At 40.9% G+C, this 12,200-nt stretch overlaps 1 protein-coding gene across 1 annotated transcript; it reads left to right on the top strand.

Annotated features, from left to right (window-relative positions):
• The first annotated feature begins 1,000 nt into the window (after positions 1-1,000).
• On the top strand, positions 1,001-11,902 carry PRXL2B (peroxiredoxin like 2B). Its single transcript, XM_074306503.1, has 7 exons — positions 1,001-1,193; positions 1,973-2,177; positions 6,432-6,483; positions 7,853-7,916; positions 8,006-8,081; positions 9,815-9,933; positions 11,703-11,902. The coding sequence occupies exons 1-7, from the start codon at positions 1,131-1,133 to the stop codon at positions 11,727-11,729; spliced, it is 606 nt and encodes a 201-aa protein (XP_074162604.1). The 5' UTR covers positions 1,001-1,130; the 3' UTR covers positions 11,730-11,902.
• The last annotated feature ends 298 nt before the right edge of the window (positions 11,903-12,200 follow it).

Genomic DNA, 12,200 nt, shown 5'->3' with positions numbered 1-12,200 from the left:
CTAAAAGGGGCTCTAAAAATCATCTCTCCTAATTCTTTCACTTATTTTTACCTTTCTTAAGTTTTTAAAAATTGACATTTTCACTTTTTACCTAACCTTCATTTTTACATGGGAAATGGATGATGTAAAAATAGATGTTGATATGGATCCCTACCAGTGAACCATTCCTTGGGTTACTGTCCTGTTGACATAGTGACCTACATTTTAAAAGAGAAACAATTTAATTTAATGAAGATTAATAGAGAACATATTTAGTTTATCAAAAATGACCATCTTAACCAAGTCTGACAGTTTCAAGATGACCGCAATTTAACCGGAAGGGACAAAAATTTATATTTTGTACTCTTTTGTTCAGAGCCAAGATTGGTCATTGATCAAAGCCTTTCTTTCATAAGCTGAACTCGGCCGAACTCCCGCTTATTCCTCCCTCCGAGGTGCTCCTCGAGCCAGTGGCCCTCACCTCCTGCTGTTTCTCATTCAGGGTCTTGGGCCTCCTGGCTGGGACATTTGCTAGGCCGTCCCCCAGCCCACGAATGCTCTCTCTGCTCATCTCTGCGTCCTCCCACCTTCCACAGCGAGAAGCCTTCCCAGAGCCCCCTTCATTGCAGTGCATTTCCTTGGGGAGGGCCTCCACTTTATTCTGCCAGTTTCTCCATTGTACAAATGCTTTGCACACAGTCCCCATTAGACGTTTAGCTGCTGGAGGACCCGGGATCTATTTTATGTGGTAGTTTTGGCAGTCTCGGAGCTTAGAGTTTGCAATGTAAACGTGCTTCTGATAGGAGGTTGTGATTCTTATTTCATAAAATCACTTTCAGCCCCACCCCTGGTCTGGCCCTTTTCACTGAAGGAAGATCCTAGAACTTGATCTTTTAGCTCCAGTTTCTCTCTCCTCGCCCACCGTCCCCCTAGCACGTAACCCACGCACAACTAGCCCCGCCCCCGACAGGGCGATCGGCGTGATTGGCTGGCGTCTCATGCATATGCTTATCGGGTGGTTAGCAAAGTCCAAGTGTGTCAGCTTTGCAACCCCAAGGTCTAGGTAGATCGGGCCCAGGCTCCCCACCCACCTCAGCGTCCCTGTGCTGGGGCAGTGGACTGAGCTTGTGGAGGATCCTCTGCGGCCTGCGATGAGCGCCCTGGACCTGGCTCGGGTGGGCGCTTGTGTCCTCAAGAGCGTAGCGACCGGGGAGGTAAGGAAATGGGGGAGGAGAGAAGGGCTGCACCTGCAACCACGGTGAGGGGGCCTCCGCAGGAGGTGGGAGGGGCTCTGGGGGTGGGATCCCTATGGCAAGTCTCCTGGAGGCTTGAGGGCCCCCTTGCATGCTTAGGGGTGGGGTACTCTTAGTACCTCGCGGAGGTCTGCCTCCTTGTTTGTGTGTGAGAGGAGGGGGGTGGGATGGGAGGAGGGCCAGGACGTGTGGAGGGAGAGGGACACAGGGAGACAAGGAGACGATGTCTGGTCTGGAAAAGGGGAGTCTTTCTTCACTCTCTCTCCAAGGAGGTGCTCTCCCTATTGTACAGAGATGGGGGAGCAAATGTAACACACCTCCGGGGCTGGGGTCTCCGAAAGCTTGGGCCGGGGTGGGATTCTCATGTGGTTCCCCATAGCACGCCTCCAGACTTGGGGATCCCCTGCCCGCCGAGGCAGGCCGAGGTACTCTGCATTTCCTCAGAGAGGGGGGTCGCCATAGTCCACCCGGAGGGCTGTTTCATACCTGAGACAAGAGATAGGATACTTCTTGCACTTGTCAGAGACTTTTCCAGAATCCTCCAATCGGGATCTTAGTTGTGCTCTTGGGGCGGGAGATAGTGTATTTTAGGCACATCTCGGAGGGGTGTGGGGGGGTGTTCCTGCCTGCTGGAGTGGGCCTTTTCCAAAGGGACAGCCTGTCGCCCTTCCCCTTGCGGGGGATCAGGAGGCTTAGCCCCGGAGAGGGCGGACTCTCATTGGCTCTGCTGTGGGGCACAGGCCGTGGAGCTGCAGAGCCTGTGGCAGGAGCGCACCTGCGTGGTCCTGGGGCTGCGGCGCTTCGGCTGCGTGGTGTGTCGCTGGATCGCCCAGGATCTCAGCAGCATCAAGGATCTCCTGGATCAACACGATGTGCGCCTGGTGGGAATCGCCCCCGAGACCCTGGGCCTGCAGGAGTTTCAGGAGGGGAATTACTTTAAAGGAGGTCAGTGTGTCAGCTACACCCAGCCAAAGAACTCTGGGAGATTATTATGAACCACTACACAGAATTCCCAATCCCCCTATTTTTGTCCGCCTGCATTTTGGATTTCCTTCTCAGGCTAATTGTACACTATTTCAAAATCCGATTCTTTTTGTACAGCAAAACGACTGTTTGGACATGTATACATATATTATATTTAATTTATACTTCTTTTTTTATAGTTTTTATTTACCAGATATATGCATGGGTAATTTCACAACATTGACAATTGCCAAACCTTTTGTTCTAATTTTTCTCCTTCTTCCCCCGCCCCCAGATGGCAGGTAGACCCATACATGTTCAATATAACATATACTTTAACATATTGAACATGTAAGGGTCTACCTGCCATCTGGGGGAGGGTAAAGTATATGTTATATTGAACATGTATGGGTCTACCTGCCATCTGGGGGAGGGGGGAAGAAGGAGAAAAAATTAGAACAAAAGGTTTGGCAATTGTCAATGCTGGAAAATTACCTAGGCATAAAATTTTTGTAAAAATTAATTTAATTTAATTTAATTAATTTTTTAAAAAGGAGGTGAGTGTGGCCAGGGAGCCCTAGTTGGTCAGTCTTGGATTACAAACTGGGGGTTTCGTCCCAATCTTGTCTCAGTCTTCTATTAGTTGAATAAGTCATTTCCCTCTTGCTCATTTGGATCTCATTTCCACTCTTGCTGAGCCCCAATCCCAGACCTGGGCAGTGTCCATTCAGAGAGCCAGCTACCTAGTGTGTGGAGCACTGACCTAACCTCTCACATCTGGGAAAGAAAGAGATTACTACCCTAAAATCTAGATCTGGAATAAATAATACTATCACCATAATAATGATAATAACCATAGCATTTAGAGGAGGCTTTAAACTTTAGAAATCTTACCTTACTTGATCCTCACAAGGACCCTGGGAGGTAGGTGCTCTTTTTATTCCTATTTTTCTGAGAAGGAAACTGAGGCTAAGAGGAGTTTAAATGTGTTGCCCAGGATTAAACTGCTAGTGAGTGCCTGAAGCTAAATTTGAACTTCCTCTGGTCTGAAGCTGTTTGGTCCAAACCTCTAAGGAGGAGATTGAAACCTAGGAGGTGGCTTTGTCTAAACCACATAGGGCAGAACCAGAATTTGAAAGAACTTGGTCAGGGACCCTAGAGATTTCACTATTCTTCTGACTGGCTGTTGCTGCTATTACTGTTATTACTATTACTACCACTACTATATATATATATATATATATATATATATATATATATATATATATATATATATATAGTACCTACTATGTGCCAGGCTTTGTGCTAAGCACTTTACAAATGTCATTTCATTACCAAATGACAGAATTTTTTTTTTTTTAACTACTCTGGAAGGTAGATGCTATTGTTATCCCTATTTTTCGGATGAAGACACTGAATCTGAGATGTCAGCAGCAGCAGCAGCAGCAGTAGTAATAATAGTAGTAGTCGTAATAGTAGTATTAAAAATAGTAGTAAAATGGAGATATAATGATATAAGGGCACCTATCTCCCAGGGTAATTCAAAAGACCAAAATTAGATCATAATTATAAAAAGCTTAATATAGTGCTTGGTATTATAAATATTATCTAGTATTATTAAATGAGAATAATAATGGAGATAATAACTTCCCTCCAAGGGTAGTTGAGAAGACTAAATGAGAAAATATATATAAAGTGTTTTACAGATCTTAAAGTGCCATATAAACATGAGCTGTTATTAATTATAGAAACAGAAATTCTGTGATTCTGGTTGGACTAAATGGTTTCTAAGTTTTTGTCAATCACATATTGACCCCAGAAGGCTAGACCACTGGGAAGTATTCAAGATACAAGTCAGAGCCCAGAATCACACAACTTGTCATTGTCTGAGGCTAGATTTGAATTCAGATCTGACTCTGTATTTGGTGCTCTGTCCACCTCAACCCCAAGAAGTAGAAAGAACTGAGATTTGAACTTGCATCCCCTATTTCCACGACTGGCATTTTTTCCACTGGAACCAAAATAAGGAGACTTGGGAGTTCACAGATGACTCACCTGTCTGGCCAAAATATTTAAACAATTTTGTAACCTTTACATTTAAAAAACTAATTGTGGGAATGATGCCTGCAAAATCTCTGAGGTCTCAAAGAAGTCCAATCATTTTGGACGTTTATTGATGTCTTTGTTGGTAAAAAGCCTGACTTCTCAAGCCTCATGCTTCTTCTCTGTGGGTATCTCTCCTTTTGGCTGCATAGAATGTGGCTGGGGGCCTGGGTGGAGGGAGGGGATGGAAAAATGTGAAACATTCCTCCTCAGCTCTATAGGTTTTTTTTTTTTTTTTTTTTTAAGTGTTATTAAAAAAAAAAAAAAAAAAAGAACTTTCACACTACAATTTTTGGAAGCCAGCCATCTTTTCTTCCTACCACTTTCATCACTGAACAACAAGTGTAGCCACTGTGTTTGAAAAGTTATACTGATATTTCTGTGTTTTAAGATTTGCAAAATGCTTTATATATGCATTAAAGCAACTTTAATGTTCTACTTCATACTCTTCAGATTGGCCAGGACAACCACAGGAAAAAATGACAAATGCTGGAGAGGCTATGGGCAAACAGGTATACTCATACGTTGTTGGTGGAGCTATATGAATTGGTCTGGTTGTCCTGGAAAGCAATTTGGAGCTGTGTCCCCAGAACACTACATGGGGCATATCTTTTGAATCAGCAATACTACTTTTAAGCCTATACCCTCAATAAATCAAAGAAAGAGGAAAAGCATCTATATGTAAAAAAAAAAAATCTATAGGACAACAAATTTTCATGGTAGCAAAAAAGTGGAAACAAAAAAATGTTTTCTTTTTGGGAAATGGGTAAACAATTTGTGATATTAATAAAATGATATGTTTTTATTTGGAATAATATGTTATTTTCCCCAATCACATTAAAATAGTTTTAACATTCATTTTTTTAAAAATTTGAATTCTAAATTCTCTCTCGCTTTCTTTCCACCTCCCTGAGACAGTAAGTAATTTGATAGGTTATACATGTGCAATCATGTAAAACATTTCCATATCAGTTGTGAAAGAAAATACAGGACAGAAAAAATAAGAACAAAAAAGAAAATTTTAAAAAGAAGTATGTTTTGATTCACGTTCAGACACATCATTTTTTTTTCTGTGGAGGTGGATGAAATTTTCTAGAATTATCTTGTATCATGAGAGTGCTGAGAGTAGCTGAGTCATTTCTAGTTGATACATTGCTATTACTGTGTATAGTGTTCTCCTGACTCTGCTCTTTTCACTTTGTATCATTTCAAATAAGTCTTCCCAGGTTAATAGGAGAAATGTTGAAATGGATAATTTCGGAGGAAGTTGAGAAACTTTTATGAAGAATTACAGCAGAACTAGGAGAAAAATGAATCTACTGATAACAGCATATGAAACAACATCAGCTATGAAAGACTTGAGAACTCTAATCAACCCAATGATAAACCAGGAGTATGAATGAAAATAAAAAATAATAATAAAAAAGTAATAAAAATAAAAATAAAATAAGAATAGAAATTAAAAAAAAAACACCACTTATCTCCTAACAGGTGATAAACTTAAAATGCAGAGACATATGTTTTCAGACTTGCCTAGTGTGGGGAATTTTTTATTGGACTATGGAGATATATATTGGAACTTTAAAAAAAATTGCCTAATTGGTTGGGGAATATAATGGGAGGGACCAATATTTTTTAAAATGCTACTTGAAGATTTTTTTAAAACGTTAAAAAATTAAACTAAAGATAAGTTACATATATAATTATTGATTTGTTATCTGTTGATCCTCAATAATCTTGAAAAATATATAACATTATTATGCCCATTTTATAGATGAGAAAATTGCAACTGACCTTTTTTTTTTTTTTTTTTGACTTGCCCAGAATCAGACATCTGATATCTAAGGCAGCCTTCAAATAGAAATCTGACTCCAAGCCTAGCCTTTATCTGCTATGGCACTTAGTCATCTTTTGTTCTCCAAATCTCAGCTCTCTGGAGACTGGTGTGTTTCATTATCTCTTTTCCAGGATTGTCAGTGACTCAGTCTTTGATTTCTTTTTGGTACTGGTCTTCATCTACCTGGTTGTGATTGTCATTCACTGTCTTGTCTGTTACTGTCTTGCTTTCCTGTTTCTGTTCATGCAATTTTCCCCACGTTTCTCTAATCTCTCTTCTTTCCACCTGTTTTTCAGAGCTTTATCTTGATGAAAGTAAGCAGAGTTACAAGGAACTGGGATTTAAGAGGTGGGTGTGACATGGCAGCCTGTGAGGGAGTGGTAGGTAATCTCTGGGGCAAATTGGGAGTGGGGGCAAGGCACTTATGTCATACCTCCCTATTCAACATTCCCTATCCCACTGCTCCCAGTCTTCTCTTGATCAGATGTCAGCTCAAAATGCCCTTAGGCCATAGAAATTTTAGCCAGCAACTAGTGCCTCCAGACTCCTCTTTCTCTAATCCATCTAGCCTTTCTAGGCTAATCCTAAAAATATTGAGTGCCTGGTATTGAAAGCCTTTTACAGTCTGACTCCACACTCCCTCTTAAGGATTGTATCTGTAAAGGGCTTTATGTACCTTCAAAGGCAACATCAATATTAGCTATTAATTATGATTTCAGAGGCAGCTGATGATATAGTTTAAAGTCCTGGATCTGGAGTTAGGAACACTTGAATTCAAATCTGGCTTCTAACACTGTGTGACCCTCAGCAAGCCATTGATTATTTCGATTGCTAACGTTGCCTCAAATGTAAAATGGGGATAATGATAGCCCTTTCTTGAAGGCTTGTTGTGAGGATCAAATGACATAATATTATAAAGAGCTTAACACAGTATTTCTTCCCTTCTCTATCCCTTCTTCCTCTCTCTCCCCTCCTTCCTTCATTCTCTCTCCTCTTTTCCTTCTATCTTCCTCTCCTTCTCACTTTCCCCTTCTGTCTGTTCTTTCTCTTCTTCCTTCTTCCCTTTTTCCTCCTTTTCTCTCCCCCTTCCCTTTTTGTCCTTTTTCCTTTTCCTTTCTCCATGTCTCTTTCCCTACTCCCGTTCATTCTTTTTCTCTTACTCCCTCCTTTTCTTTTTTCTTTTATTCCTCTCCCTTTTCCTTCTCCCATCTTCCTATCCTCCATTTCCTTTCTCCTCTCCTTCCTTCTCTCTCTCTTTTCCCCTCCTATCTCCATTGTCCATTTTCCTGTTTCTTTTTTTTCTCCCCTTTCCACCTTTTTTCTCTCACCTTCTTTCTCCTTCCCTTTTTTCTTTTCCCACTTTCCTTCTCCCTCTCCTCCTTCTTTTCCTCTCATCTGTTCCTTATTTTCTTCTCCCTCCCCTTTCTTTTTCCTTTTCTCTTTCTCTTATTTCTTCTTTTTCTCATCTCCCTTTTCCTTACCCTCTCCTTCCCTTTCTCTCCTTTTCAATCTCTCCCCCTTTCCCTCTCTTCTTCTCTCCTGTCTTCTTCCCTAATCTCTTGTCCTGTTTTGTCCTGTCCTTTCTTCTTTTTTCCTTATCTTTTTCCCCCATTTTTCTTCCTTCTCTCTCTTTTACTCTCCTTTTCTTTCTTTTCATCTATCCCTCCTCCTTTCCCCCTCTCCTTCTTACCTTCTTTCTCTTCCTCTCTTTTCACAGATACAATAGCTTGAGCATCATCCCAGCTGCTGTTGGGAAGCCAGTCCGGGATGTAGCCGCCAAGGTCAGTGAAGGAGGTTGTAAACAGCTTTGTTCCTTGTTTTTCTGGGATTGACATAATCCGGTGACCTGGTTTTTGCTTCCTTTCCACAGGCGAAGGCCATTGGCATCCATGGGAACTTGTCTGGTGACCTCCTGCAAAGTGGAGGAATGTTAATTGTTAGCAAAGGTCAGTGATTTGGGAAGAGGGATTCTGGCATGGTCTTCCAATCAGGAGGGGTGGCTAGTATTAGACCCAGTCCTGTTCTCTACCCTGAAGCAAATTAGGATCCAGAATGTGTCCCAAAAGAATCATCTCATCTTCTCTAGCATCCCGGCCTAGTGAATGCAATTAGTTTGGACGGCCTGCCCCTGACGTTTACCAGCTGCGTGATCTTGGACAAATCATTTAACTGGTATTATCTATAAAATGTGAAAAATAAATGATCTCAGGGATCAAATCAGATGATGCATGTAAAATGTTTTGCAAACTATCAACTTCTACAAGAATTATGACCATTTCTATAGCACTCTTGGATTACTAAAGTGTGATGTTCTGTTCTCTAAATCGTAATGGTTCTTTTGGGGGCAGGTCTCTTGGAGGGCTTCTGGAGGCAGCCTTAGTTTTAGTTCAGTTCTAATAATCACCAAATGCAGCCAGGAGTTAAAGTCCAGATCCTTTATTGTGTCCTTCAAAGTCTTTCATCTTTTCCTGGGGTCCGGCTAGCTTTCTTAGAGGCCTATCTCTCTCCTTGATTCTGAGAGCTCTCTCCTAATATCTCTAGCCAGCACAACGGTGGAATTTAGAATGAATCTTGACTCTCAATCTCAGAGCATAGGTTTGTGGGTTTCTGCCTTGTCAATCTCCCAGAAGTCAATCCTAATTGTGACTCTCCCAAAGTCCATGAGCAGGCTTTTCCTTTAGACTTGTGACTCTCCTGGACTTGTGAATCTCCCCACTGAATCTTCTCCCAGAGAATGGGCTTGTCCTTTTATATGGTCTCTAAAGGTGTGAAGTCTAATGTGTGAACCAATGAGCAAACTCCTTTAAAGGTATGAACTCCTTTAAAGGTGTGAATTAAGTACATTACCTCGTCTCAACTTCTGGCCCATAACATCTTTTTGTAGGATCAGATCAAATAAATTAGATAATTATATCCATTCCAGTGACTTAGCACATTGTAAGAATCCTAACACTAAAGTGTTTTGTTTATACTATTTCCTTTGACCCTTTAAGAAACTCAATTGGATAGGTAAGGACCATCTTTATCCTTATTTTATAGATGAGAAAAAAAAAAAAAAAAAAAAATCAGTGATTTGTTCATTGTCACACAGCTAGTAAGTATACAAAGCAGGTTTTGAACTTGGCTTTTCCAGACTCCACCCTGATAAGAATAATGACAACACTAATAATAATATTTTGTCCCAATATTTTTACTCAGTTATAAAAAGCAGTTATTTTTATAGACCTGTACAAAAGTCTGTTGAACATTAACACTAAATGAATAATATAGCAAGAGTGCAGCTTACTTTTGGACCCCTGTCTGAGTTGGAATCAGCTCTGGATTTTAATTCCTCCCTCATATTTAGAAGGCTTAAATTCTCTATTGAACAATAGCAAAGCACTTAACACAGTTCCTGACAAATAGTAGGTGCTATATAAATGCTTATTCCCTCTCTGGGCACCCAAGCAGGGCTCTTTGTGGTTGTGGATTGTACTAGGAAACTGCTGAGGACCTTTCTATCTCTGAAATTCCTTGGGAGGGAGCTCTCTGAGCCAGACACTCCTAAGAAGCAGGGACTTTATTGGTATCCTATGGATCGAGGCTGCCACTTGATGGAGAATGGAATCCAGTGGTTGGCTCCCATCCCATCTCCTGATCCTGCCAGAGTTCTGAGGGTTGTCGATCTGCTTTCCCACAGGTGGTGACAAGGTGCTGCTGCATTTCATCCAGAACTCGCCCGGGGATTATGTTCCCTTGGAAACTATCCTCCAGACATTGGGCATCTCTGCAGATGCTCACTCCAGTGAAAAGCCTCAGGTAAGAGTTCCTGTTTGAGCTGGGCAAGGGTAGGGCTCATTTGGGTATCCCAAAGGCTGCTCTCCTACTCTAGCATGTTGGGGTTGTGGGAACAGGCACCTGTACTGCAATATTAATTTAGTACCTACTATGTGCCAAGTGCTTTGTGGTTTTTCAGAAAACTTCATAGGAGAATGAGAAGCAGTGAGTTTACTCTTGTAAATTATTGGGGCACAGAGGGAGATTAGGTCCTTAGCCCTGGGGCCCTGGCTTTTGAGACCTGTTTCTCCAGTCTCAAAATAATCTTTTTACAGAGCACATTTTACCATTTGCTAATCACTTGACTCACAATCAACACAGATTAATTAAATTCCTATTGTCAGTCCAGCCATCATCAATTTTTGGTCCCCACTGTGATGTCATTGGTATTGGGAGTTCCTCCTAGTGACCTCCTCAAATTCAAATTCTTCCCTTAGGGTCTTAAAAATGGGACCCTTCACTTGGGGTTCCCCAACCCTCTCATTCAGGGGTCAAATGATAGATTTCAGGTGGTCCATGAACTTGCATGGGAAAAAAAAAATTGCATCTTTATTTCTATATAATTGGCTTGTTTTATGATGCTCTAGAGAGCTGCTAGGTGGCACCATAGTGCATGGAATACTTTTCCAGGAGACAGGAAGACTCATCTTTCTGACTTTGGGCTTTAGACACTTATTAAGTGTAACCCTAGACAAGTCACTTAGTCCTGTTTGCCTTAGTTTCCTCATCTGTAAAATGAATTGTAGAAGGAAAAGGCAAACTGGCCCAGTATTTTTGCCAAGAAAACCTCAAATGGAATCATAAAGAATTAGACATCAATTTCATATTTATTTTATATACATTTGTTAATTTATTATGTATTATATATATTTATTTTCATCTATTCATTTATATTTATATATATTATACCATATAAAATATATTTATTAATATATAATATTAAATATAATATGATATATTAAAAATATATATATTATAAAACCCTGATTTTTCAAAGGGGTCTTTAAACATCACCAATCTGCCAAAATGGCCCAGGACATATAAAAGATTAAAAACTCTTGTTTTAGAGAGCATTACCCAGGTTCCCACAATCTATATAAGTCAGCAGTGACACTTGAATCCAGCTCTTCCTTGTTCCAAAGCCAGTATTTTATCTCATAACATTCTAACTCTTAATGATGTGATTTTATATGAGAAATGTTTTGTGACTCTCCAAATGCTACAGTGGATAGAGCACTGGGCCTGAGGAAGACCTGAATTCAAATCCAGTCTCAGACATTCTTTATCTGTGTGACTCATTTAACCTCTATTTCAATTTCTCCAAGTGCAAAATGGTGGAGATAGTAGAACCTCTCTTCCAGGGTGGTCATGAGGATCTCATGAGATAATATTTATAAAGTACTTAGAACAATTTTTGGCACATAGTAAGTGCTTAATAAATGTTTGTTTCTCCCCTACCTCCCTCCCCATTTCTTCCTGCCTGCTACTGCCTCCTCCTTCTCAAACAATGATATTTTATTTACTTAGCATATGTTTATATATATGTATATATATACACTTGTGACTTCCCTCATTAGAATATAAAGTCCTTGAGGGCAGGGTGTTAATATTCCTCCTCATATCCACTTCAATGTGCCTTGATGATAGGTTACACTTGTCCTGTCCTTTATGCATTTCAGAGTGGAACACAGCTTCAATGATACAACCCTATGCTTCTAGCATCCAATTGTCTATATCCTTTTCTCTTTTAGTGCAATGAGGACGTGTGCACAAGATGATGGGGACTGGATTCCCCTACCAGATCCCTGTAGCCTGTCTCCTCCTCCTGAGTTTCTTTCCATAAGAGAGCCAGACTGAAGAGCCCCTTCACAGGAGGCAGGGGTGCAGTCAAGATTTGCCTCTGAGCCATACATGAACCATGAATGCTATTAATTAAAACGAGGTTATCAAATGAGTCTCTGAGTTGAGTCTTTGTTCCTGGAAGCCAGCATTTCCCAGGTCTGCAGCCCAGCTGAGCTAAAGCAGTTGCCTTTTCCCCTTTTGGCAAATGATATGGGAGGCACTAATTATTGCCCAGAAGGTGAGCTTTGGAAATGGGTGGTCCAGGCTTCCCTTTAGTGGGGGGCTTTTAGGACAGGCTTGTCTGGAATTTTGGGGGCGTTGGGCCAAGGAGGGTCGTCTTCCTTAAAATTTCTGTGATTCTGTAACTCCAGCCATCTCATAATGGAAGAGAATAAAGAGAGTTCCTG

This window comes from Sminthopsis crassicaudata, chromosome 3, assembly GCF_048593235.1.
Source record: "Sminthopsis crassicaudata isolate SCR6 chromosome 3, ASM4859323v1, whole genome shotgun sequence".
Taxonomy (NCBI): domain Eukaryota; kingdom Metazoa; phylum Chordata; class Mammalia; order Dasyuromorphia; family Dasyuridae; genus Sminthopsis; species Sminthopsis crassicaudata.
Note: the sequence above shows the minus strand (reverse complement) of the source record. Positions and strands in the feature narration are given on the sequence as shown.